Consider the following 27,969-nt stretch of genomic DNA (forward strand, 5'->3'; position numbering starts at 1 on the left):
TCCATGATTAGTTCCATTCTGTTCATCTGTGCTCCTGTCAGAAAAGAAAATCCCCAAACACTCAACATGTATTTGTCTTAGGAAACATACTCTCTTCCTTTGCTTTTGCCATCAATGCTTTCTCCAGCCTTAGGGGACATGCTTTCATATTCTGTGCCTTAGAGTCTGTTTATTTGAAAAGGGGCCCACGGCAGGGATTTACAGGGATTTAGGAGACAGTGTTTAATAGAAGCAGTGATTCTGGCGCAGTTATGTTGCAGCACAAACACTGAGGTTCCCTTAATAGTACGAAGATGAGATGTTACCAGTGGCTATCCACTGTGGCCTAGCCAGACATCTCAGTGAGAAGTTCCCTTCATCTTCTTCTAGCTTACAGAGCTGGAGGAGGTTACTCTAGCAAGGGCTAGACTACCCGAGTTGCCATGAACATCAGAGGTCAACCTGATGGGACTCAGCATTACAATTGTAAACTATCTGCACTTAATATCTATTATTAGTCAGCTGTCTTTATAGAAGGAGAAGCTGGCTTGCATTGGCACTGGTGAACATAATTATGAAAACAGCAACACTAACTTTAGGAGCGCTCGGCAATGATGCAGTGGGTCTAGGCATGTCCAACCATTTGACATTGAAATACAGAACTCACCTAAGAATGACTCTATTGAGTCACTAAAAACATAGCCAAACATAATGGTTTAAGTACTCCTGTGGTTTTGTGTTGGATTGCATTCATAGCTATCTCTGTGTAGACAGTGGATTGGACATACCTGATTATAGTCTGGGGAAGACCAAGATACCCATGGTAACCCTGCATCCTCATTCAGAGACTTTGAAGTGTATGATTAGGAACAGGGAAGTGGTTTGTAGAATGCCTGGGTCTAGGGAACTGGGTGGACTGATGAGTTTCAAAGACTGAGAGCCAGCCCCAGTGTATGACAGGATGTAAGCGGGGACTGAGCAGCCCCGTGGAGCCACGTGCTAATAAAGTGAAGAGGAAGAGCCAGTGATGACTTTAATTCTTACTCTCCTTCCTTCCCATACATACAGGAATTCAAAGATCAGATTGCTAAAGAATTCATTCAACACTACGACTTGCAAAGTGTGGTAATAAAGAACTTGACTTTGTAGTTTTCATTATCTTACTAACAAAAGGGGACCCAGAGAAAGGAAGCCTGAATCACTGAATTTGAGAAGCTAGGACCTCTGTTGTAACAAATGATGTGGTTGTTCAATAGTTCAATAGGATATGAAATAGATGGATTCCTGTTTCTGTAGAGAGTCCCCAGTCTTCAGATCGACCCTAGGGGCCATCATGCCCACATATATCTTTAATAATGGTGAAAACTTTGCACCTTAAGGTTCCGCTAAGAGAAAGGGATTCCTTCTCTCCCTCTGCCTCCATAAGTGCACGCTGCTGAAGGAATTGTTTCTCCAGTTCATCGGCAGTAGAAGGAGACCAGGGCCAGATAACCCTAAAGCAAACTGCCAGCACATTCCCGAACAGTAAAAGTGAGTGCAAAATAATGATGGTGACAATGATGACAGCAGCCTGCTGTCTTTCTTGTCTTATTTGTTTCGCCAAATGCATGGCAGCTGTGCTGACTGAACAGCCATGTGTAGATCGCCTTGGTATTCTCTCTGTAAGGCAGAACTAAGACGTTAAGCAACTCCTTGATATTGGCTAACCCTGTTTTTATTTTTTTTTAAATAAAGGAGGCATAGAGAAGGTCTTACACACATAGAATAATTAGTTATGCAGCAATTTCAAATAACCATTGAGGTTTCCATGTCAAAAGAAAAAGTTCATGGTAGAAGTAAAAAAGAAACTCTCTGAATTAAAAAGTATGTCATCAATTTCGAGAGGTCAGAATACTGTACGGTTACACCTACATGTGGAATTCATATGTACTAAAAGCATGATGTGAAAGATAGTCACCAAAATGTTGAGGCTATTTCTAAATATTTATTATGTTTTATTGATGATTTTCTTAACTTCTCAAGCTTTCATAAGGAAATCCCCCTCTTTATTTTGTACTGAAACATGTATTATTTTGTGGGTGAATGAGGAAGTGATGTACGTAACAAGAAGTGAACTGGATATTAAAAATGGGCTGGATGATAATTAGTGGATTGTAACAAATTTTCACTCTGAAGAAGGATGCTGTCAGTGGGAGACACCATGCAGGCATGGATGGCCAATCTTTATAACTACCCCTGAATCTTATTATGAACCTAAAATGGCATCTTAAAAAGGAATTTGGAATGAGAAATTATTCTATCCGAAGAAAAAGCAAGAAATGTACATACAAAAAGCCCAGGAGCTGGGGAGATGATTCACTGTGGAGTACTTGCTTGGCAAGTGTGAGGACCTGAGTTTGAGTCCTCGGCACACATGTGAGAGTCAGGCAAGGCTATGCATGCCTGTAACCCCAACATTGAGGAGGGCAGAGACAAGGGTCCCCTCCAGAGTTTTCTGGCCAGTTAATCCATACAAAACGCTGAACTTCTGGTTTCCTGGCAGCCCCTTTCTCGAGGCAATACGGTAGTCAAAGATAGATCAAGATACTTGTCTTTTTCCTCTGACTTCCCTAGGAGGGGCCATGGATCGTCAGACCCACACATTTATGTGTAGGCACCACACATGCATACCTTTCTCTACATAAATACACCTGAGAAGATTAGTTTTAGTCATGAAACACAGAGAAAGTAAAGTTGGTCCCACCCTAGGAGTTTATTTCTCCTAAGTAGCAAACTTGTTCATCTTCTTCCAACCATGGAATTTCCTTTCTTTTTAAAATTAATTTCTTAGAAAAGATGCTTGGGTGTGTCTTAGTTAGGGCTTCTATTGCTGTGAAAATACACCATGACCATGGCAATCCTTTCTCTCTCTCTCTCTCTCTCTCTCTCTCTCTTTCTCTCTCTCTCTCTCTCTTTCTCTCTCTCTCTTTCTCTCTCTCCCTTTCTCTCTCTCTCTCTCTTTCTCTCTCTCTCTCTTTCTCTCTCTCTCTTTCTCTCTCTCTCTCTCTCTCTTTCTCTCTCTATAACTCTTATAAATGAAAACATTTAGTTGGGACTGGATTACAATTTCAAAAGTTTAGTCGGTTATCATCATGGCTAGAGTGTGGTGTGTGCAGTCAGACATGGTACTGGAGAAGGAGCTGAGAGTTCTACATCTTGATCTGCAGACAGCATGAAGAGACAGACAAGACTAGCTTAAGCTTTTGAGACCTCAAAGCCAGCCCTCTAGTGACAAACTTTCTCCAACAAGGCCACTCCTACTCCAACAATGCCACACCTCCTAATAGTGCCACTTTCTATGGGGGCCTTTTCAATTCAAACCATCACATCCTCTTCTCTGGCCCCCGTAGGCTTATAACCACATCAGAATGTAAAATGCATTTGGTTCAATTTCAAAAGTCCCATAGTCTATAACAGTTTCAAACTTATTTAAAAATCCAAAGTCTCTTCTGAGAGTCATGGCCAATCTCTTAACTATAATCCCTGTAAAGTCAAAATGAAAAGCAGATAATACCCTTTCAACATCATGGCGGCACAGGAGATACATTACTGTTCCAAAAGAGAGGCAAGGGAACATAACGAGGAAACACTGGGCCAAAGCAAGACCAAAACTAGCTTGGCAAAGTCCAGACCCTGCATCTCCATATCTGGTATCAAAATGCTCATCCCTTCTCCAACTCCTTTCAGTGTTATTCGCCACAGTGCACTTCTTTGTCTTGGTCTGGTTCCATTCCCTATCTGTAGCTTTCCTCGGCAGGTATCCAAGACTCTGGCATTTCCAGCATCTTGGGGTTTCCAACCCAATCCAGGCTTCACCTTCACAGCTTCACTCAATGGCCCATGTAGGCCTCCATGCAGGGACATCCCTGACATATACCTGGTCTCCATCACTTCTCTTACCTGCAGAGGGAGGATCCATAACCCCTTTCTTCTGTCCTTGACTCTAAAGGACACGTGGCTGAAGCTGCCAAGTCTGATTCTTCTTGAGAATGGAACATGACCCTCTCGTTCAAATACATTTTCACCAGCTTTCTATTTTTCATGGTTTCCTCCACTGCCTTAAGCTTGACTGTCCTGGAACTTGCTTTGTAGACCAGGCTGACCTTGAACTCCCAAATCTGCCCACCTCTGCCATCTGAGTGCTGGGATTAAAGGCATGCATGTACCACTACACCTGGCCCTAAGCTTTTCTTTAATTTCTTTTTTTAAAAGTTGCAAGTTTAGTTGCATGGGATCTTGCCTTGAAGTCATCAATGCCTTTATTCCATTTAACATAAAGTCTTTTAAAAATCTGTTTATCTCTTTGAACATAGGACTTAGCTCAGTTCCACTTCCTGGTAGCCCCTGTCTCCTCAAGTTGCATAGTTTTCCTTGTTCAGTTTGCTCCTTTTCATTATATATCTGCATAAAAGTGAACAGTAATAACCACATGACAGAGTCATTATTACGTTGTTTTGAGATTTCCTCTGCCAAAGCAATTAATCCCAAACTGTTCAATTTAGCCTCAGACAGACACTTCAGACAAGGGCAAAAACCAGCTACATTCTTTGCCAAAATATCACAAGAATGATCTCTATACCTCTGAAATCACTTGAGTCAGGCTCCCATGATTCAAGTCACCCTCAGTACCACTGTCTTCCATGTTCCTACTAGTATGGCCCATTAAACATCACTTAAAGTGTCCAAAAGTCCAGGCAAAGACATGGTCTATCACAATTCCCCACTCCCTGGTACCAATTTCTTTTAGTTAGGGTTTCTATTGCTGCAAAGAAACACCATGACCAAAAAGCAAGTTGGGGAGGAAAAGGTTTATTCAACTTACACTTCCACATGGTTGTTCGTTATCAAAGGAAGTCAAGACAGGACCTCAAGCAGGACAGGAACTTGGAGGCAGGAGCTGATACAGAGGCCATGGAGGGCTGCTGCCTACTTATTCAAACCACAACAGGTTTCTCTGTGCTTCCATTAATAAGGTAACTAGGGTTCTCCCCCCACCCCATAGCCTTTCCTCCCTAGTAAAATGAAGGCTAGAGCAAATGATTCTGACTTAAGAAAGTACACTATGAACCTCCTTGGCTCACTTTGAATAAGACTACATGAAGAATATAGAATTGCCTTCAAAGCGAGGGAAATGCTAATGCGCCTCAGTGTGGTAGTTTGAATGTAATCTATCCCCATAAGTCCATAGGGAGTGGCACTATTAGGAGGTGTGACCTTGTTGGAGGAAGTATGTCACTGTGGGGGTGGGGTTTGAGGTTTTCTAGGTTTCATGAAACTGCCCAGTTTCTCAGTTCGACTTCCTGATGCCTGCAAGATGTGGGACTCTCAGCTACTTCTCCAGCACCATGTCTACCTGCACACCACCATGCTTCCTGCCACAATGAAAATAGAGTGAATCTCTTAAACTGTAATCGAGCCATCCCAATTAAATGCTTTATTTATAAGAGTTGCCTTGGTCATAGTGTCTCTTCACAGGAATGGGAACCCTAAGACACTCAGCATACATAGAGAAAACAGACGAAATGTCTACTGCTGCTGTTGTTTCTGTCAGCCTTAGGTCCTGAAACTGGACCTCAGTTCCATCCTGAAACTCCTTGAATTTGTATAGCTGAAGTCAAGTCCTCAGTGTACTTTTTCCACAAATGTAACTCCAATAAATGGAGAAGACTTCCAAGGCACTGCTCTTGACTGCTTATTATGTACACCTCAAGTCTCCTTAGCAGGTTAGCTCAAGCTATCCTGGGATATTTCAGGTGTCTATTTTTTAAATGTATTTTGTTTTCAAGTGTGAGTGTGTGCATCTGCATGGGGACATGTGCACATGTGTAGAACCTGGGAGAAGTATTGCATCTCCTGAAGCTAGAGTTACAGGAAATTGTGAGTCCCTCATTGTTGGTGATGGGAATTTAACTTATGTTCTATGCAAGAGCAGCAGGTGATCTTAACTGATGGATTACATCTCCAGTCTCTATCTGGAGATGACAGATATTGACAATGGTCAATATTCTGTCAATTATGTTTTAAATAAATGCTGATTGGCCAGTGGCCAGGCAGGAAGTATAGGCAGGACAACCAGACAGGAAGGAAGTAGAGGCAGGTCAAGAAGGACAGGAGAATTCTGGGAGGAGGGAAGCTCTCTCTGCTGTCCTATCCAGACACGGAAGAAGGAAGATGTGACCTGCCCTGCCAAAAATGTACTGAGCCGTGTGGCTTACATATACTAGAATAATGGGCTACTATAAGTTGTAAGAGTTAATAAAAAGCTGAGCTAATGGGCCAATCAGTTTATAACTTATGTAGACCTCTGTGTGATTTTCTTTGGGGCTAAACAGCTGTGGGACCTGGTGGGAGGACAGAAACCAGGCAGGACAGAAAACCCCATCAACACCTATCTGCTTACTTACTACAAGTCCATTTCAGAGGCCACATTGCTGAATCTTTCAAGATGACAGAGTAAGAAGGACCATGGACTTAGACCATGAGAAAAAGAGCTTTGTATGACCCTTTGAAACAATGACCTCTATCTGTCATGTCCTGTCTTCCTGGAAAAGGTCTCATCTTTACAAATAGATCAGTTTCTTTTTATGACTTAATTTAAATGACCCCAGCCCATTTTATTTAAAGATCCTTTCATGATTACTTACTTTCATAAGTTTCTCCTATCTCAGTTTATGATCCCATGGGGTCATCTGACCCTCTATCCCTCTACTAAACTGTGATTTCCTTGAGGTCAGAAATGGTATGTTTGCTCTCTGTTTATTCAGTAGTCAGTCTCCTTCCTAAGACATACCTGATATTTAATAATTTCTTGTGGAATGAGAGAGCTAATCCATCAGTTCACCCATGGTCTTGGTGCTCAGCCTCGTAGGGAAATGAGGCATAGAGTGGCCATGTGACTTGCTGTGGCTTAGCCTGTCTGAGTGGACCCAGTGTGTTAATCCCCTATTGATTTTCCAGTCTATAACTACAGACTTAATGACTTTGAACAGCCCACATTGATCACCTTCTTCTTTGGAAGTCAGCTAAATCTGAAATGAATCTTCCAGGCAAAACCGGGCTATTCAAAGCTTCTCTCGCTCCTTTTTTTTTTTTTCCAGAACTCCTTCTTCTCACTTCCCACCCGACCCCCTCCTCTGTTGTCAAAGTCCCTTGCTCTTTCTTACTCTACTGGTATGTGCCTGCCTCCTTTTCTGACTCTCATCCTCCTACTTCCTTCTTACATCCTCCTGTGGTTTCACTGGTCACATCTGGATTAGCCTGCACCCTTCTCTCATCCCAGGATACCTTAATAAGTTGCATCTGCCAAATCCTTTCTACCAGGTTCCCCTGAGGTCATTATCTGGGGGCTGAAATGACTCTATTAATAGAATAGGCTAGCAGGGCAGAGCTGGGCTTGCTCACTCAAGTAGAGGCATGCTAGTGAAATTACTTAAGGGAATTAATTCTTGGATAAAATGGAGGCACCCAGGCTGGAACTGAACCAATCTGCTGTGTGGCGAACAGGATGTGGCCAAGTAGAACAAACCTCATTTGGCCTTTCATATCAGAATATGTGACGTCTTAGAGATAATTCCTAATATTTCCAAAGAGTTTCAACTGTGAGGTGAGCTGCCTCAAGAAGATACCAGGATCTAGGAATTTTAGGGAACCTGGGAGGCGATGATGCTCCAGGGTGGAGGGATGGAGAGGGTTAAGACATAAGCCCACACCTTGCTATTTGCTGTTCAGAATGGGCAGAAAACATGTGGACAGGGCCTGGATTGGAGAAATACATAGTGGAGGAAACCTGGGCCATCTGTTCTAGACACTCCCTCCAGGGGAAGAACAAGTCCCAGCTTTGATATCATCCAATGGGCAAAGCTGACTCCTGGCTCAGAAGTCCAATATGGATGCTATGTATTTAAGTGGAAAGGGGACGCTAGCTCTAGAGTTTGATGAGCTCTGATCAATGCTTGCTTTCTCTGCACTTTCTGGCACAGCCTTCCTGGCAGCTGTGACTGAGTTAGTTGCATTTGGGTCATGCAAAAAGGACAGGAGATAAACAAGGACAGTCACTCGACAACGGTATCCAAGGAGGTTGATTCCAGCTCCCCTGTGGTTATGCAAAGTCCATGTATGCTCAAGTGTCTCAGGTAAAATCAGTCTTTGTGTAATACCTGGCACATTCTCCTGTATGCTTAGAAGCATTCCTAGCTTATCAGAATTACACAGTGCCATGATAGAAATAGCTGATATATTCTTTTTTTTAATTTATTTATTTATTAAGGATTTCTGCCTCGTCCCCACAACCGCTTCCCATTTCCCTCCCCCTCCCCCGATCAAGTCCCCCTCCCTCATCTGCTCGAAGGGCAATCAGGGTTAATGATTTTATTCTTTGTATGATATTTTCCCCCTTTGTTTTTAATAGGAAAATTACTTGAAAAGACTAACCCTGCCAGGCAGCCTGTCTGCTGCTTGCTGCATCAACCCTAACATTCCAGATCTGAGTTACGGAGTTCAAGTTCATTTATCAAAAAGAAATTTTAAAAAAGTTAAAATGGCACCGGCAATGGAGCACAGCAAAACTTGTTTTCAAAAAGTCTCTATACATGTTTAATATAGGGAAATTTGTTCTTACAAAGTTTGACTAGAAGCTGTTTGAATCTGGGGATGCCAAGCCCATAGATGAAGAGGGCTGGCTGGGGGGGTGCCATACCCATAGGTGAGGAGGGCTGGCTGTAATAGAAACAGAAAGAATAAAAGCAGCGCTGTGTGCTGCAAGACAACCAATGGGATGCAGTGTGTGATGGAGACACCTTCGTGGGATGTACGTGGGATGTGTTTCTGAGAAGGCCAGAGAGGCCCTCCCTGACAGGGGTGATACAGAGCTGGGACAGAGGCCACGGGAAAAGCACAGAGGAAGGTTCTGCAGTGGGCAAGAGCTTGGGGAGGAGCATTCAGAGCAACTGAGAAAAGATGAGAACCATTTGTCGCCGACAGACAGCAGGGTGAGGTGGGGGAGGGGTGAGGAACCAGGCTCTTCCACAGCTCTGTGGGCACAGCAGAGCTTTTTGTGTTGCCTTCTTGACCATTATTTGTGTTTCCTGTTTTTTTTCCTTTCTTTCTCTCTTTTCCTTCCTTCCTTCTTTCCTTTCTTTTTTCTCTTTTTTTTAACCATATGATTGAAATACATTATTTTTTCATACAATATATCCTGACTACAGTTTCCCCTCCTCCTACTCCTTCCAGTTCCTCTCACTTTCCCTCCCGTCTAGTTCCACTCCCTTTCCGTTTCTCATTTAAAAAGAATAGGCCCAAGAGATAACAACCAGACAGGATAAAATAAAAGGTAATAAGATAAAACAAAACCATCATATTACAGCTGGAAAAGGAAACCCAACAGGAGGAAAAGAATCCCAAGAGCAGGCAAAAGAGTCAGAGACCCAGTTGTTCTCACACTCAGAAGTCCCATAAAGATACCGAGCTGAGAGCTGCGATATATATGCACAGTTCCTGGTGCAGACCCATGTGAGCTCTGTGCTTGCTGCTTCAGTCTCTGTGAGTTACTAGGAGCCTCTCACAGTTAATACAGAGGCCTTGTTCTCCTGGCGTCCTCCATCCCCTCTGCTCTTGCACTCTTCCTGCCTCCTCGGGTTCCCTGAGCGCTGAGGAGAGTGATCTGATGGAGATGCCCTATTTAGAGCTGTGTGCCTCAAGGACCCACTCTCTCTGTGTAATACATGGCTGTGGGTCTCTGCATCCGTTCCCATCTGCTGTAGGAGGAAGCCACTCTGAGGATGACTGGATAAGGCTCTGATCTATGAGTACAGCAGACTATCATCAAGAGTCAACTTATTAATTTTTTAAAAAGATTAGTAGTATTTGACTTTACATTAGGTCTCTGGGCTATCTCGTCTTCCATTCTTGGTCACCCAAGCAGTGTTAGGTATGGGTTCAATCTTGCGGAGGGGCCTAGAGTCTAATCAGACGCTGGTTGGACTACTCCCGCAGGTTCTGTGCCACCATTGTCCTAGCCTATTTTGCAGGCAGAATAGATTGTAGGTCAAAGGTTTCATGGCTGGATCAGTGTTTATGTTTCTCTTTTGGGAGCCTGCAGAGCACCTTCCCTCACCAAAGACGTTAGAATGTAGGGATGAAGGCTCCATTTAGGCACCTGTTCTACTTCTCCATGTCCAATGAATTGTGTTTGTCCTCAGCAATGGGGCCCTGTTGTCAGTTTTCAGAGAGCAAACCATTGTTTGAGCAACAGCCTCAATTATTTGGGGATCTCCATAGGATCCCCTTGGCTGACAACTCAACTAACTGTAACCCAGTCATGATACTAGAAGCCTCATTTGGCAATAAGAGACAGCCATCTGGGACTCCATAGCCCTCATTATTAGGAGACCTCATTAGGATTGCCTTCAGATATATTAGGCAGTTTCCACTGCCCTGGGTTTCTGTATCATCCCTCAAATGGCTCTCCCCAAATTCCTTCCCTCAACCCTAACTCCCCTCCCCACCCTCACCTTTTCTTCCTGTTCTCATCCCCACCTTTCCCCACTTTACCCCCAATATCTATTTTATTTCACTCTTCAAAGGAGATCCAAGGGCCCTCTCCCCTGTCCCTTCTTCTATACCTAATGTCTCTGGGTCTATGGTCTGTGTAGGTTGGCTTTTATTTATTTAAAGGTTAATGTCCACATACAAGTGAATGATATGATATTTCTGGGCCTGGGTTACCTTTCTCAGGATTGTTTTTTCCCTAGTTCTATCCATTTGCCTGAAAATTTCACGATGTCATTTTCTAAGCATCTGAGTGATAACTGCATTGTGTAAATATACATTTCTTCGTCCATTCTTTTGTTGAGGAACATTTAGTTTGTTTCCACTGTTGTGAATACAGCAGCAAGGGAGAGCAATGACTGAACAAGTTTCCTGGTGGTAGGATGAAACGTCCTTTGGGTATGTGCCCAAGAGTGGTACAGCTGGGTCTTGGGGTATATCAATTCCCAACTTTCTGAGAAACTGTCATATTGATTTCCATAGTGGTTGTACAAGTTTGCACTCCCACTGGCTATAGATGAGTTATTTATCTTATTCCACATCCTTGCCAGCATGGGCTGTCACTTGTGTTACCGATCTTAGCCATTCTAACAGGTGTAAGATAAAATTTCAAAGTAGTTTTAATTTGAATTTCCCCAATGGCTAAGAATGTTGAACATTTCTTTATGTATTTCTCAAATATTTGAGATTCCTCTATTGAAAATTCTCTATTTAGATCTGTATCCCGTTTTTAATTTGATTATTTGATTTTTTTAATATCTAGTTTCTTGAGTCCTTATATATTTTGGATTGTAGTCCTCTATTTGATTTGGAGTTGGTAAAAAATCTCTTCCCAGTTTGTAGGCTATTGCTTTGTCTGAATGATGGTGTCCTTTGATGTACAGAAACTCTTCATTTCACGAGGTCCCATTTATTAGTTGTTGATCTCAGTGCCTGTGCTATCAGTGTTCTGCTCAAGAAGTGGTCTCTTATGCCAGTGATTTTAAGGATATTCCCTACTTTTTCGCTTATTAAACTCGGTGTATCTGGTTTTATTTTGAGGTCTTTGGTCCACTTGGACTTGAGTTTTGAGCAAGGTGATAAATATGGATCTTTTTGCATTCTTTGACATGCAGATATCCAGTTTGACCAGGACCATTTGTTGAAGATACTGTCTGTTTTTCAGGATGTATTTCTCACTTCTTTATCAAAAATCATGTGTCCATATGTGTTTAGATGTCTGGGTCTTCAGTTTGATTTCATTGTTCAATATGTCTGTTTTTATGTAAGTACCATGTGGTTTTTATTATCATAGCTCTACAGTACAACCTGAAATCAGGGATGCTGATGCCTCCAACAGTTCTTCTATTGTTCAGGATTGTTTTAGCTATCCTGGAGTTTTGTTTTTCCATATGAAGTTGAAAATTGTCCTTCTAAAGTTTGTAAAAAGCGGTGTTTGAATTTTGGTGGGGATTGCATTGAATCTGTAGATTGCTTTTAGTAGGATGGCCATTTTTTTTTTTACTACATTAATCCTACTGATCCATGAACATGGGCAATCTCTCCATCTTCTGGCATCTTCTTCAATTTCTTTCTTCAAAGACTTGAAGTTTTTATCATTCAAATCTTTCACTTGGTTAGAGTTACCCCAAGATATTTTATAGTATTTGAGGCTATTAAGAAAGATACTGTTTCCCTGATTTCTTTCTCAGTCCATTTGTCAGTTGTATTTACGTTTAAGAGGGCTACTGATTTTTTAAAGTCAATCTTATAACCAGCCACTTTGTTGAAAGAGTTTGTTAGCTGTAGCAGTTTCCTGGTAAAAATTTTTAGGTGATTTATGTATACTATATAAAAATAAAGATACCTTTACCTCTTCCTTTCCAATTTGTATACACTAGTTCTCCTTCAGTTTACTTGATGCTCTAGCTATAGAGTAGGTATGGAGAGAATGGCCAACTTTGTCTTGTTCCTGATTCTAGTGGAATTGCTTTGAGTTTCTTTTCACTTAATTTGATGTTGGTTATAGGCTTGCTTTATGTTTAGGTGTGTCTCTTGTATCCTTAAACTCTCCAGGACTTTTATCATGAAGGGATGTTGAGTTTTGTCAAAGGCCCTTTCTGCATTTAATAAGATGATCATGTGGGTTTTTTCTGTGTGTTGTTTATGTGGTGGGTTACATTAGTTTGTTTTCATATATTGAACAATCCCTGCATCTCTGGGTTGAAGACTACTTGTCATGGTGTTCTAGGATTCAATTTGCAAGTATTTTATGGAGTATTTTTGTATCTATGCTCATAAGGAAAATTGATCTGTAATTCTCTTTTTTTGTTGGGTTTTTATGTGGTTTGGATATCACGGTAACTGTGGCCTCATAAAATGAATTTGACAATATTTTTTTCTGTTTCTATTGTATGGAATAATTTGAAGAGTATTGCTGGTAACTCTTCTTTGAAAGTTTGGTATAATTCTATGCTAAAACTGTCTGTCCCTAGTTTTCTTTGTTAGGGCTAGTTTTGAGAGTTGTTTCTCTGTAAAGAAGTTCTGGTTTATCCTGTAACTCATGCTATGGACCAGGCTGGCCTTGAACTCACAAAGATCTGCCTGCCTCTGAGTTCTGGGATTATAAGCATACACCACCACTGCCCTCTGGTTGGGAGATTTTTTATGACTGCTTCTCCTTCACTAGGAGTTATAGGTCTATTTTAAATTGCTTACCTGATTTTGATTTAACTTTGGTAAGTGGTAACTATGAAGAAAATTGTCTATCTTTAGATTTTCCAATTTTGTGAAGTACAGGTCTTTTAAAGTACATCTTTATGATTCTCTGGATTTCCTCAGTGCCTGTTGTTATTTTCCCCATTTTATTTCTGATTTTCTTCATTTGAATATTCTCTCTGTGCCTTCCAGTTAGTTTGGATAAGGGTTTGTCTATCTTGTTGGTTTTCTCAAAGAACTAACTCTTTGTTTCACTAGTTCTTTGTATTATTCTCTTTGTTTCTATTTATTGATTTCAGTTACCAGTTTGGTTATTTATTACAGTCTACTCCTCTTGGGTGTGCTTACTTCTTTTTCTTCTAGAGATTTCTTGTGTGCTATTAAGATGCTAGTGAGCCTTGAATGCATTGGCTCAGGAGACCACTTCCTAAATATAACCCCAGTAGCACAGACATTGAGAGAAACTAATAAATGGTTCCTCCTTCAACTGAGAAGCTTCTGTAAAACAAAGGACACGATCAACAAGACAAAATAGCAGCCTACAGAATGGAAAAAGATCTTCACCAACCCCACATTGGACAGAGGTCTGATCTCCAAAATATACAAAGAACTCAAGAAACTGGTCATCAAAATAACACATAATACATTAAAAAATTGGGTACAGACCTAAACAGAGAACTCTCAACACAGGAATCTAAAATGGCTGAAAGATACTTAAGGAAATGCTCAACATCCTTAGTCATCAGAGAAATGCAAAACAAAGCAATTCTGAGATTGCATCTTCCACCTGTAAGAATGACCAAGATCAAAAACACTGATGACAACTTATGCTGGAGAGGCTGTGGGGTAAAGGGAACACTCCGCCATTGCTGATGGGAGTCTAAACTGGTACAGCCGCTTTGGATATCAGTGTGGTGATTTCTCAGAAAATTAGGGAACAACCTACTTCAAGACCCAGCAATACTACTTTTGTGTATTTACCCAAAGGATGCTCAATTGTACCACAAGGTCATGTGCTCAACTCTGTTCATATCAGCATTGTTTGTCATAGTCAGAACCTGGAAACAACCTAAATTCCTCACAACCAAAGAATGCATAAGGAAAATGTGGTACATTTACACAATGGAGTACTACACAGCAGAAAAATAACATCTTAAAATTTGCAGGCAAATGGATGGATCTAGAAAACATCATATTGAGTGAGGTAACCCAGATCCAGAACGACAAATATAATATGTGCTCACCCATTAGTGGTTTTTATACATAAAGCAAAGAAAACTAACCTACAATTCACAATCCCAGAGAACCTAGACAACAAAGATGATCCTAAGGAAAATATACATGGATCTAATGTACATGGTAAATAGAAAAAAGCAAGATCCCCTGAGTATACTGGGAGCATGGGAACCATGAGAGAGGGGAGAAGGGGAGAGAAAGGGAAGGGAGGGGAGCGGAGAAAAATATAGCTCAATAAAAACAATTAAAAATGACAAAAAAGATGCTAGTGAGCTCTTTCTCTTGGATGTAAGCACTTAGTGCTACGAACTTTTGTCTTAACACCATTTTGAATGTATTTAAGTTGGAAAATATTTTTATATTTAGGTAATTTTTTATCTTTGTACATTGATAAAATGGTGGCCAGTTTTCATGTTCCTAAGCAAAAGAGGATAGGACTCAGTGAGTCTCAGAGTGATGCTAATTCGCGGAGACTTCCTGTGAGTGCATTTTCCATTCTGTGGCTTAGAGTCAAATTCATGGCTTAATGTCTTTGTTATGAAAGAAGATCTATAAATTAGGAGAAAATTCTCAAAAGTTTGCATCTATTTCATGTGAGTAATGCCTCAAAACCATGGGAATAATGCATACTGCAATTTCAATGCTATTTTTGTAAATTTAAAAAAATTTTATGTTCTGGAAAGACTTTTATTCTTAACTTTACTTGGGTTAGATTACTGTGACTGAGTAAACTATTATTTATCCCTGTATAATATTTATGTTTTTAACCCCTGTCTCTTATTATTCTGCAATAAACTAATTTTATGGGAAGACATAATTTATTGTATAAAGAATACAGGACATTCATTTTACAGAGAATCAAATTAGTCAAGAAATTGTCCTATTATTATAGCTTCAAAACAAATATTGGGATAAAGTAACATAATCAGGGTGTTTAGCTTAGAAGGTGGAAAGATCTATGACATAAATATGTTGTAAGGAATTTGTTTTATAAATCTTCAAGATGTGATTAAAGGTCTCTCTTTTTCTTGATTTTTTTCCATCCAGATCTTAGCAAGTAGTCCATCATGGTTCAAAAGTCTAATCGCTGATAAACAATGAAGGCACAGATATAAATATTAATATCCCCTGTTTACCACCATATTATTCTAAATGAAAGTGACCAACTTCTTACTTGAAGAAGTTTTTAACAAAAAATAGCAATATCTTTCATCTGTAAATTTTCTTGTTCTAAAAAAGCAGTTATATTCTGTATATACAAATTATGTAAATAATAATTATTTTACACCAAAAAACCCTCCTAATGATGTATTTCTATACACATAGATCAGTACATCCTCCAACTCTCATCAGAGAAGCTTTTTCTTGCAGTAGATGATTAACACGGAGACCCATAACTGGACAAAATGCAGAGAATGGGAGACTTTGGAGTGCTCAGACCTGAATGAGATGTCTTTCTCATGACCCTTACTCAATACATAGGGATCCATGCCAGAGGGGTGGGAAAGACTGGAAGAACCAAAGGTAGTGGGTGGTTTTAATAAAATAGGATTTTCCAGACACCACAGAACAAGTGCACTCGAGTTTACAGAGACTGTGACATAGTGTTCAAGACCTGCACAAGTTTAAGCCAGACATAACCTGGGCAATTTTCAAATGTGGAGGAAAAGAACAGAGAGCTAAACTCTGAGATTCAAAGGTCTTGAAGCCATAGCGACTGCTAGGCAGAATGCATGCTGGGGAAACCTGCAGACGGCTTCTAGGGAAAGCTCCATGGGAACTTGCCCAGACAGATACACTTTCTTCCTCAAATACCTGACCCACTTCTGCTTTAATCATCTTATGCAACAGTTTTGGAAATGTAAAGTGGGGAAGAAGAAAAATAAGAAGACTAAATATGAGCTAGCAGGTCTGTTTTTTAGCCTGGGTTACTCTGTACAGCTTCCAACCAATCCCTCTTATAGATTTTGCCAGATGGTTTTCTTTTTTTTTACTTAAGATATATATAAAAAGAAATGAAAAAAAATGAAAGGAAAAATATCCCACCCACAAACAAATACTTTTTGTCCGGGGAAAGAATGCTTGGTTGTACTAAGTTGGGCTAAAGAATTCAGCCTTGACATTCTCCAAAACATTCTAATGAAGATACTTGTTGTCTTCTCTGTTGGTTTTATATTTGAAGATACTATGGCTATGGTATGCTGCATCACGGAAGAATCAAATTTGGAAGCAATGACATAGTTTCTGCTTGGCCACTAGTCTTGTATTTGAATGGCCCCATCTAGATAGTGGTCTCTGGCCTTTTCTGATGGGGTTTCCATTGCCGAGTTGTCCTATGCAACCGTGCAGTAGAATGGTCTCTCTTGGTGTTGTGCAGTGAGCAACACATGCATCTATAAGCAGTAGCCAGATATATCTCAAGAAAAATAGAAATGAAGACTCAAGAGGGACCGCAGTTTGGCAATGAGTGCTTTGGTTTCAGTCTTTAACACAGCTAAAACAAATTCAAAACCTAAGGAATCTGCATTGGTGTATTGATTATAAAGACAAGGAATCTGTATTGGTATATTGATTATAAAGACATTTTACTGCTTGTCTACCTGTATTTGCTGAAGCACACTTTTAAATTTTATTTGAGAGAAGTTCTCCTGTAGTTTAAGCTGGCCTAGAACTCACTGTGTAAATCAAAGATGGCCCAAAATTCATAACCCTCCTGCCTCCACATCCCAAACACTGGAGATTACAGATATGAGCCACCACACCCATTTTTGTGGTGCCGGGGATCAAGACCATGGCTTTATGTATACTAGATAGGCAGGTACTCTACTAAGTGGGTTACATCCACATCCCCTGAAGCTTGATTCTATAAAGATTAAAAATACGATAAAAAACAGAACCAATGTTTTATGTATACCAAAGAATGGCTTTGAATACCCCTAGGGTAGGTCACCTTCCTTTGGACACACTGACCTGGTAAGAGGTTACACCAGTGCCTCTCATTCAGACAAGATGACACTCTGGTAGGGCAAGTTTGCTCCTAATGGTGTGGAATGTTTGTGGGTCTTCCCATGCCTGCTAGCCCCTAGCCTCACCTGCTTGCTTTCTCTTGCAGAGTACACAGTGATTAACGAAGCCTGCCCTGGAGCTGAGTGGAACATCATGTGTAGGGAGTGTTGTGAATATGACCAGATTGAGTGCGTCTGCCCAGGCAAGAAGGAAGTGGTGGGTTACACCATCCCGTGCTGCAGGAATGAGGACAATGAATGCGACTCCTGCTTGATTCACCCAGGTGAGTGTGCAACAGGACACCACAAGTTATCGTCACATTATCTGAGGTCATGGACAGGCACAGAGTGGATGTCTGGATTCTGGCAGGCAGCCATCCACCCAGGGCTGTGCTGTAATGGTTATTAAGAGTGACACAGCTCAGCTAAGTCTGACTGCAGGGAAGAGAATCTATCTATCTGTTATCTCTGTAATTGGTATTCTTTTCCGTGATCTAGTTGTACATCTGAGAGTTTGTCCACTCTTCTGTTCACTTAGCAAGCAGACCGAGTAGCTCTTAGGCAGTTATGGAGATGACAATTTGAGTTGATTTTGTTGTTGTTTTGTTTTTTATATTTTAAATTTTTATTTATCTATTTGTGTGTGTGTGTTTGTGTGTGTGTGTGTGTGTATTCCCATAGAAGTCAGAAGATGATGTAATATCCATATCCACTGGAGCCAGAGTTACAGGCAGCGTTGACATGGGTACCAAAACTGAACTCAACAAAAGCAGTATACATTCTTAAACACTAAGCCATCTCTTTAGCCATTTTGTTTAAAGACACATTCCCAACATTGCCAGAGCTTATAGCCTGATAGGGAATGTGGGGAACAGGGAGCTATGATTGTTGCTATGTAAGGACTGTGGTAGAGATGCACAGGGTACCATGGTAACAGGGATGAGAATGGGATGAGGCAGAGGAAAGATCAATGAAGACTTATTAAGCAAGGTGATGTGATGTGTATACTGAAGATGCAAGCAGCAGTCTCAAGAGGATCTAGGGGACTGGAGGGTTCAGCTGTTGACAGAATATGCATCAGGAGGAAGCATGAGGTTTTGAGAATTCCAAGGAGCTCACTCTGTCCAGGAAAGCAAGTTTGTGCTGGGAGACGTGTGGAAAGGGGGACAGGCAAGAGGATATTAAGGGAGAGCAATTTGAAAGGAGGAGCAGGAGCAGAATAAAAAAGAGCCTTTTCCAAAACCCTGCCGTGAGATCCAGGCTGCTGGAGATCTTTTGGCGAAAGGTTAAAAGCAATTTCTCTTTAGCTATAGATGGGGAAAAGATCTGAAGGAGGGCAGAACGAAGGGCAGGAGGGAATTAATGGGCACTGCAATGAAGGTCAGAAGGCTGCCGGACAGAGTTAGGTAAAGGGCTGAGAGTCATCGGGGAGTGGAATTGGGCGGGAAGAGCAGAAAGCAAGGACGATGGAGGCAGCCTCTCACTGTATTTCCACTGTGGCTGGCTCTGGGCATTTACCAGCAGGAAAACGAGGGACCATTACTGCCTTACATTCTGACTCCCACTCCACCCCCCACCCAGGAGGCTTACCTTGAACCTCCAGGACAGGCCATAAGGAAGGGGACACAGAGACTGTCCGGTGATCTTTCTGAAGTTGAAGGAATGAAAGATCAAAACTGTGCTGGTGGAATTTCTTTCATTTTTGTTTCCCCCCTTCTTTTAAAAAGAGAGGGTAGTTTTTTTTTTTAAAGATTTAATCATTTATTATGTATACAGTATTCTGTCTGCATGTATCCCTGCAGGCCAGGAGAAGGCACCAGATCTCATTACAGATGGTTGTGAGCCACCATGTGGTTGCTGGGAATTGAACTCAGGACCTTTGGAAGAGCAGCCAGTGCTCTTAAACCATGAGCCATCTCTCCAGCGAGAGGGTAGTTTTAAAAACAAAGCAGGACTAGCTTCAGTAGCACTGAACTTTTGATTTCAGAAAAGCAACTTAACCACCCCAACTTCCTGGCTGGCAAGAGGGGTCTGTAGAGAAATGACTGAACGATGCCTCAAGATTCCTCTATTGTGGGACACTAGCCATGGTCTGCCCAATTTTGAGTAGTTTGAGGGAGACCTATGTTTACTGTGTAACCACAGGGTAACCTCAGCTATTATAAGGTGATGTGGGTGTCAGTCAGTCAGTCATGTGATAGGCAAGAAAGGTGCAACCTACATGCAAGATCTGCAGTCCCTCCTTCGGAGGTCCTGGGAGTGGCCACTGGCTCTGGAGAGTGGAGGATTGTCCCACAGGAATCACTCTGCTACCCTGAAGGGCAGGCAAGGCAAAGGAAGAAGGCTGCTTTGAAACTCCTTTTCCGAGCCCTGAGAAGCCACCATTGGGGTCCAAGAAGCCTCAGCGTGTGCCATTGGGAACTGCAGCTTGTTTATATCTGTAGTCTATCAGCTTCTGTCATTACCTTCTTTAGCATCCATATGACCCTGTTTTTAGAGTACTGAGAGTTCATTTAGTCTTTACTCCTTGTCTTTCAGACATGGGCCCTGGCGTTAGAAGCTTCTTGGGTTTCTACCATAAACAAGTCTTTCAGATTTTATATATATTCCAGCCCAGATCTGTATTCAGTCGTTTCTCCAAGAAACTCTTGTCCTAAGAGCACAGTCTTGGTTCTGTGGGTACTTCTGAATTTTGGGTTGTCATCGCTGATAGTTTTAATGTAATTGGGCCCCATAAACTCACAGGGAATGGCACTTCTGGGAGGTGTGACCTTGTTGGAAGAAGTGTGTCACTGAGGAGGCAGGTTTTGAGGTCTTATATATGCTTAAGTCATGCCCAGTATTTCAGTTAACTTTTTGTTGGCCTGTGAATAAAGATGTAGCAGGTCCTTCTCCAGTATCCAGTATCCAGTCAATACTCTGCCCACCACAATACTCCCTGCCATGATGATAATGAACTAAACCTTTGAAACTGTAAGCCAGCCCCAATGAAATGTTTTCCTCTATAAGAGTTGATGTGGTAATGGTGTCTCTTCACAGCAATAGAAACTCTAACTAAGACAAGAGGTAATCAGTTTGATGGAGGAAGGTCATTGGTTAATTAATAAAAATACTGCTTGGCCATGATAGGTGGGTAGAGTAAACAGAACAGAATGCTGGGAGGAAGAGGAAGTGAGCTAAGATGCCATTTCCTCTCCTCTCTGGAGCAGATGCGATGAAGCTCCAACCCAGGATGGACGTAGGCTAGAATCTTCCCGGTAAGCGCACCTCGGTGCTACACACATTAATAGAAATGGGCCAGGCAGTGTTTAAAAGAATACAGTTTGTGTGTTGTTATTTCGGGGTATATGCTAGCCAGGCGGCCAGGAGCCATGTTGTGGGAAGAGGCCCACAGCTCCCACAACATCATTTTTTAGTTTCTTTCTTTGTGTATATTTGTTAGAGCGCGCGCGCGCGCACACACACACACACACACACACACACACACACACACACACACTTGCAGTGATGGGAATCATGCCCAGAGTGCCTGGCATGTTACCATTGTGTTACCTGTCCAGACCCCAATGCTTTAAAAGAGCATCACTTAATGTAGCTCAGGCTCTTAAACAAAATTCAGCTCTTCAGTGCTGAATTTAAAGGTGTGTTCAGTCTGTCTATCTACCATCTATCTATAAATCTATCTATATCTATCTATCTATCTATCTATCTATCTATCTATCTATCTATCTATCTATCATCTTTCAATCTCTCTATTCTCTATCTCTAATCCCTCTATTATCTATCTTATACCTATTCTTTTTAAAGAACTAATAGACAGCCTGCAAATGTTCAAGTCCATACATAACCGTACAAGGCTATTTACTTCCTTGATTTTTTTTTCTCATGATGAAAAGTCATTTCCTATAAATTTTAACGTAATTCCTTATTTGCCTCATCTTATAGCATACTATAAATGTGAAAAATAACAATAGTATTATCTGTACCACCCATAATCGCACTTCATACAGTTATGATTCTTTACAGCACTCTTGACTTTAGAGTGCACGCCGGTAGATGTGTATAATCAAAATACTGTACCGTAAAATCAATAGATGTGGCTTCTTTTTTGGTATTATGCCACCTATATGATATCTAGATAGGTTATTTGTTTTATGTATCTGAAAACACAAGGGAATAGGCACATACTTTTATTTCTCTTCCCTGATTCCACAGAAAAGACAACATAGCATAAACATTGCAAACTATCTTGTAGTATTTTATTTATAACAATATGTGCTGGAGATATCTCACATCAGAAAGATCCATCCTGTTCATTTCTTCAGTTGCATATGACTGCACTTTGTGAATTACTATAGCTTGTTGACACTGGGCTGTGCAGCTCTGCAATAGCTCCTTTGTCAGCCCGTGAGCAGCCTAGTGTGTTTCTTGCAGAGCCTGGCTCACCTTCATCTCCAGGCTGGGTTTTGCGGCTGGATCCTAAGGACCTAAGGTGTAACTAAGGGAACAGTGTTAGTGGGGCCGTTGAGTGCAGGTTCTGAGTGCATTTGCCTCCTCAGTGACATACCAGTGAGCTTGGTCTGTGGAAGGTTAAGGGAGCCTCCTGGGTCTCAGTTTTGAGGGAGAGGATGGGTCAACCACATTAATCAGATCCGCAACTTGGCTTCTCTGGTAAAAGAGAAAAAAAAAACCCAGGAGGAAATGGTAAGAGGACTCTGAGTCCCACTGATATAGAGCACCCACCCCACCTACATACACACCCACACACATATATACACACATAAACATACACATACATACACACACACACACACACACACACACACACACACGCACGCACACACGCATGCACACTAAGTGAAGTACCATGTTGTCAACCCAAGCCAAATTTGGCCATCTCCAACCGTTCACTAGTCATTCACTCATTAATTCAAACATAATTTTGTTCAGCACTAAAATGGGTTCTGGGAATTTAATGCAGATCAAAATATATCCCTTTGCTTGAGTCTGCAATAGGAGAATAGCAATAAGCAGGTAACATTAGGTATGGAGCGTACAATAATAAGGATAAGTCAGATGAAATTATGGGAAAGCAGAATAATAAGAGTTCACAATCTGAAAGTACTTACTATTATGTGTCAAACACTTTACACATGCTAATGTATTTTTAAACAATTCTGAGAGGTAGATACCATTTAATCACATTTTGACGGGTGAGGGCATTAAGGCAAGGCTTAGCTCTGTGTTTTGATAAATAGAAGGAATTATTTCTACCTTTTCTCACGCCCCCTCAACCCTTCAAGAGACCTTGCTTTTGAGGCAAACCACATCTGAACAACACTGAGCTCTTTCTAATGTGCTTTGCCTGTTGGGGCTGCCTGCCTGACCTTTCTAGGGCAAGACTGTAGCTAGTTATCGGGACAGATTTCATTCTGTAATTTTGTTATAAAAGTGCATGACATAGATGAATATTTAATAGAAAGGTATTTACTATTTGTAAATAAAAATGAATTATTAAAACAAAAATGCATAATATATGGAAGAAGTCTAATTTTGTGTGTGCATAAGTATTCAGGTATATGTATGCCCATATACACATATATGTTTATGTGTTCAAAGGCCAGAGGACAACACTGGCTGTCATTCCTCAGATACGACCCATCTTGGTTCTTGAGACATTGTCTCTCAGTGGTCTGGAACTTGCCGAATACTGTAGCATGAATTCAAATTGGTCTTAACAGTAAAAACCCGGAGTCAGATAGAGGGGTAAATGCTGAAAGATCAGAGAGACAAAGGAGAAAACCACAGCTGCTTCTGACCTCACCAACTTGTCAACATGAAAGGGGAGCGAGCTCCTGTCTCCTCCTGCCTTATAGTCCTCTTTCTGCCCAGTTATAACACTTCCTGTTTCTTCATCCCTAGTGCTGGGATTATAGGTGTGTTCCACCAGTGCCTGGCCTCCGTGGTTAGCTAGTGGCGAGCTCTGATGTCCAGGCAAGCTTTATTTGTTAGAGAACAAACAAAATATCACTACAAAATAGTTTAGGTGCGCTGGCCAGTGAGCCCCAGGTATCTGCTTGTCTACGCCTCCATCTCCACGAAACTGGGTTACAACTTCACACCATAATACCCAGATTTTTTTTTAAGCTAGGTTTTGGGATTGAATTTAGGCCTGGATTATATTCCCAGCCACCAGGTTAAGAGTGTTAACAGAATTTTCCAGATGATACCATTTTGGGTGTTCTTGTTTTCTTTTCTTTAAATAAATTCTTTTGTTCATCTGAATCTTCTATTATATGATAAACATAAAATAAATTTGCAAGAAGCAAAAGCTAGTACCACACTAGCTGATTCCATCCTGCACTACAAGCTGTTTTGTATTTCTTTCTATAAAACAACAACTGCTAATCAGGAAGATGCTCAAATCCCCTTCCTTCCACACTCCTTGCCTGAACCCCAGGAATTCGCCTGTTCCTTAGGAGGAGCAGGTTCACCTAAGATCTTCGGCATCTTTCCAGGTTCAGATGCCCCAGACAGAGATGGAGCTATGGGGATGGGGGAGGGGATATATATATATATATTGAGAGAGAGAGAGAGAGAGAGAGAGAGTTTGCTTCCCGAGAAGCCTCAGAATCTGCAAATGTGTAGACTATAGACTAATATTATGGGATGTTTCAGGTTGTACCATCTTTGAAAACTGCAAGAGTTGCCGGAATGGCTCGTGGGGCGGAACTCTGGACGACTTCTACGTGAAGGGGTTCTACTGTGCGGAGTGCAGAGCAGGCTGGTACGGAGGAGACTGCATGCGTAAGTAGACACCTTGCACACCCTGCACACATTCAGCGACTCTGGCTTTGCCTGGTCCAGCTTGCAACACAATCTAAGTTTATCTTGGTGGACTCTGAGTTTGGAAAGCTTGTAGCCAGAGGGCTTTGTAGGTAGGACTGTCAAATCAAAGATGTGTTTTCATCTATGAAGGATTGATAGTGGACATGCACTTGGGATTGTTGTTTCCAGAAGCTTCCTTATCTCATCTTCAAGTTCACCTTTTGCTCAAGTGAAGCTAAATTGTTCCATGCACTACACTCCCGGTGTCCATGCCAGGAGAACTTGAGAGGTGGCTTTGGTCAGGAGTCAGCAAAGTAGGCTCCACTTTTGTTGTCTGTAGTGCATTTAAAATCGGAATTTCTTTGATAAATTTCTTAACTCCCGGGTTAAATTCTTGAAACCACAGCAAACTGCCAGCACGCCACTCTATCCAGGAAGGGAATTTCTGGAAAGTACTTGATCTGGGAGGATTAGTCTTTGTAATTCTTCTCTGAGCTTGAAAGATCTTTGGAAGTAGAAGAGAAAGCTAGCACCCCTCTCAGAACAGGAAAGGTCTCCTGGCTGGCCCCAGGATGGCTGGCCTTGAGGTCCTCTGAGAGCCTGCAGCCACAGCAATGCCTACGCTGCGTGATTTCAGCAGCTCGACTTTGTTTGTTCTTTAGCGGAATCAGAAGCAGTTAGGACGATCAGCTTCAGTTCTATGAACAGCATTCCCAGTTTACAAAGATGTCTTGGAGTGATGTTGACCCGACCATTGGTCCCAATGTGAGGCGAAAAAGTTGTAGACTCCAGCATAACCAGGGGAGGAGCCGGGTTTGTTTGTAGTCCAGCGTGAACGTAACAGCTCTAGGAGGTGGGTGCATTTTAAGGTGCTGGTGTCTACTGAAGCTTCCATGCCACTTTAATTGTGTGCTAGGAAATTGAATTTTGGGACATGTACATTTTTTTCCAGGTAGGTCAGCTGTAGGATATAGCCCACTCTTCACCTTTGCAGCTGTTCTATGAGACAGTGTGGGAGGACAATGACAGGGTACAAACTCTACAATGACACAGACCTGGCTAAAGCCACGACTGCCTGTAACTCCATATGACTCTGGGCAAGTCATTTAGCCTCGATGACAGTTGCTGTCTTTTCTTTAAAATAGGGAAGAATGCTGCTTACCTTATAGAGCTGATTAATTCAGTGCTTTGCTTAGAGATAGTGAAAGCCCAGTGCCATATACAAATATGATATTCTGAATGTTTTCCACATACCTCTATTTAATAAGATATCAAGAAGACCTAATACTAAACTACTTTCAGTAACAAATTAGGAAAAATCCTGGAAAGGCAGCTCAGTCAGCAAAGTGCTTGTTGTGTAAGCATTAGGACTCGGGCACCTGTATAAAAAGCCAGGCATGGTGCTATCTCGCCAAGGATGAGATAGGAATACAATGAGATATGAACTCGGGTTAAACTAAGTCTTCTGAGAACACAGTTAGGTGAACAATTATTACAGATATAAAAAGTCATATAGGAATCTTTTTGAAATTATGATCTAATTATAATATTTTTCTTTTCCCCTTTTTCTCTCCAAACCTTCTCACACACCCCTCCCTGCTCTTCTTCAATCTGTGGCCTCTTTTTTTTTTTTTAAAAAAACCTAATTATTATTGCATACAGATATGTATCTGTGTCTATATTCTTTCTGTTCAGTCTGCATAATGTTATTGTTTGTATGTTTTCAGGGCTGACCATTTGGTGTTAGACGATCAGTTGGTGTACCCTTCCCCAGGGAACCTGCCTCTCCAGTGCCCAGCTTTCTTCTGTTGTCTATAGCTCTTTGTGTATGCTTGGGGCTTCGTGGGCTTTTCTCTATCATTTTTTTTGTGTTCCTTGGTGTTGTCCTTGTTTAGCTCGGGGTTGAGCAGTCATGTTGGTGAGACTTGGTGGATGTATCATCTGGCATTACTGGGAGACACAGTTTTGGATCAAACTCTTGATCCTTTCTTTGGCTTTTACAATCTTGTGTGGCCCTGCAGAGTGCACTGAGATGCCATTTTCCCCCTCTTCCATAGTGTTCCTGAGCTTTAGGAGTAGGAGCACTCTGTAGATTTATCTGTTGGAAATGAGCCCGACACTTCTGCATCCTGATTGGGTATGTCTCTGTGTAGTGACATCTGTCTGCTGCAAAGGTAGGGAGCTTTTCTGACAGGCGATGGTTGAGTGCTGTCTTTACTCGGGGGCTGCAAAGGGCAGAGGGAATGGGAGGGTCGGGGTATAAACTGCAGTGTGTCTTCAGGCAGGGGATGTCAGATGTGGCTGGGTTAGTGTGATGGTCCTGGGGAGCGACTGAAAAGGTAGGTGAGACCAGGCTCTAGAGATCTGCGTGTGCCAGAGCTCGGATTTTGATGGTTTGGAGGAGGATTCTTGGTGTGTATTGATAGTCTGATAGGTATATTAATCTCCTTTCTGTTGCTATGAGAAACACCATAACCCAAATCTACTTTGTGAAAGTGGGGAAGGGCTTGGACTCATCTTGAGGGAAGCCAAGGCAGGAACTAAAGCGGGACCGTGGAAGAATGCCGCTTACTGGTTTGCTGTCCCTAGGTACTCAGCTGCCTTCCTCTACATCCCAGGCTCACCTACCACCCACAATGGGCTGAGCTTTCCCTCATCAGTAAGAAATCAAGAATTTTCCCCACGAATAGGCCCACAGGCCAGTTCCTCAACCGACATTCCCTCTTCCCAAGTGACTTCTGATTGTGTCAAGCTGATTGATAAAAACTAACCCACATAGCCAGAAAAGTGACATCTGAGAGAGGTAATTCCAGCAGCATATCGAGGGCCCATTGGAGCAGAGTTAGCACCGTGGGCATCGGTTGTAGTTAGGAATTCTAATTTAGTGACTCTGGTGGGGAGGAAAGAGCAAGTCGTGAGAAGGAAGGGCTTGAATGTGTCACTCACTGGCACATTAGAAGATTGGCGAGGAGCCTCAAGTTTGATCCCCACTCTGAGCAGCTGCAGCAGGGGGTATTGGTGAGCTGGCGCTCCGCTTGAGGTCAGTGGAAGCTTGCGCATCAGTAAGAGACTATATGGGTAATAGGTTTCTGGAACTCAAAGTACTCCAGATGTGTGAGCCATTCCATACAGGTGTTAGCATTTACCTGCACTCATGCACTGAGGCACAACTGGTCTCTACCTTTCAATAGGGACCTGCTGTATTATATTGCTCAGGCTGGGCTCTAACAACAGATTCTGTTGCTTCAGCCTCTCTCTCTCTCTCTCTCTCTCTCTCTCTCTCTCTCCCTCCCTCCCTCCCCCCCACAGAGAGAGAGAGAGAGAGAGAGAGAGAGAGAGAAGGAAGGAGGGAGGGAGAGAGGGAGGGAGGGAGGGAGAGAGAGAGCACGCACTGGTCTCCTACCTTCTAGCAGAGAATTCCTGTCTAATAGGTCTGTTGTTTTAGGGCAAGTAGGGAGTGCGCCCTCTGCTGAGAGTAGAGTGGAGTCAGGCTGGGGCTTGAGAGTCTCAAATGTTTAAAACTGCCTTGTCAGAAGCAGGAAAGGGACCACGAGTGATGCGGCAAGGCCTGCACAAATATCCTGAGATGCAACGGCAGATGAAGCTGCTACAAAGGTGACATGCTCAGTTAGGGTGGCTG

At 42.0% G+C, this 27,969-nt stretch overlaps 1 protein-coding gene across 2 annotated transcripts in view; it reads left to right on the forward strand.

The window, feature by feature from the left end:
• Pamr1 (peptidase domain containing associated with muscle regeneration 1) overlaps window positions 1-27,969 on the forward strand; it is an 86,046-nt gene that overhangs the window by 9,404 nt on the left and 48,673 nt on the right. For both annotated transcript variants that reach the window (XM_041679004.1, XM_041679005.1), the window contains exons 2-3: window positions 17,609-17,785; window positions 24,180-24,308. In XM_041679004.1, the coding sequence (XP_041534938.1) occupies window positions 17,609-17,785; window positions 24,180-24,308 (306 nt within the window). The remainder of the gene's footprint in view (window positions 1-17,608; window positions 17,786-24,179; window positions 24,309-27,969) is intronic.

The sequence above is a fragment of the Microtus oregoni genome, unplaced genomic scaffold (genome assembly GCF_018167655.1).
Source record: "Microtus oregoni isolate MIOR12 unplaced genomic scaffold, Mior012 000031F_ref0000149, whole genome shotgun sequence".
In the NCBI taxonomy this organism is placed as follows: Eukaryota; Metazoa; Chordata; class Mammalia; order Rodentia; family Cricetidae; genus Microtus; species Microtus oregoni.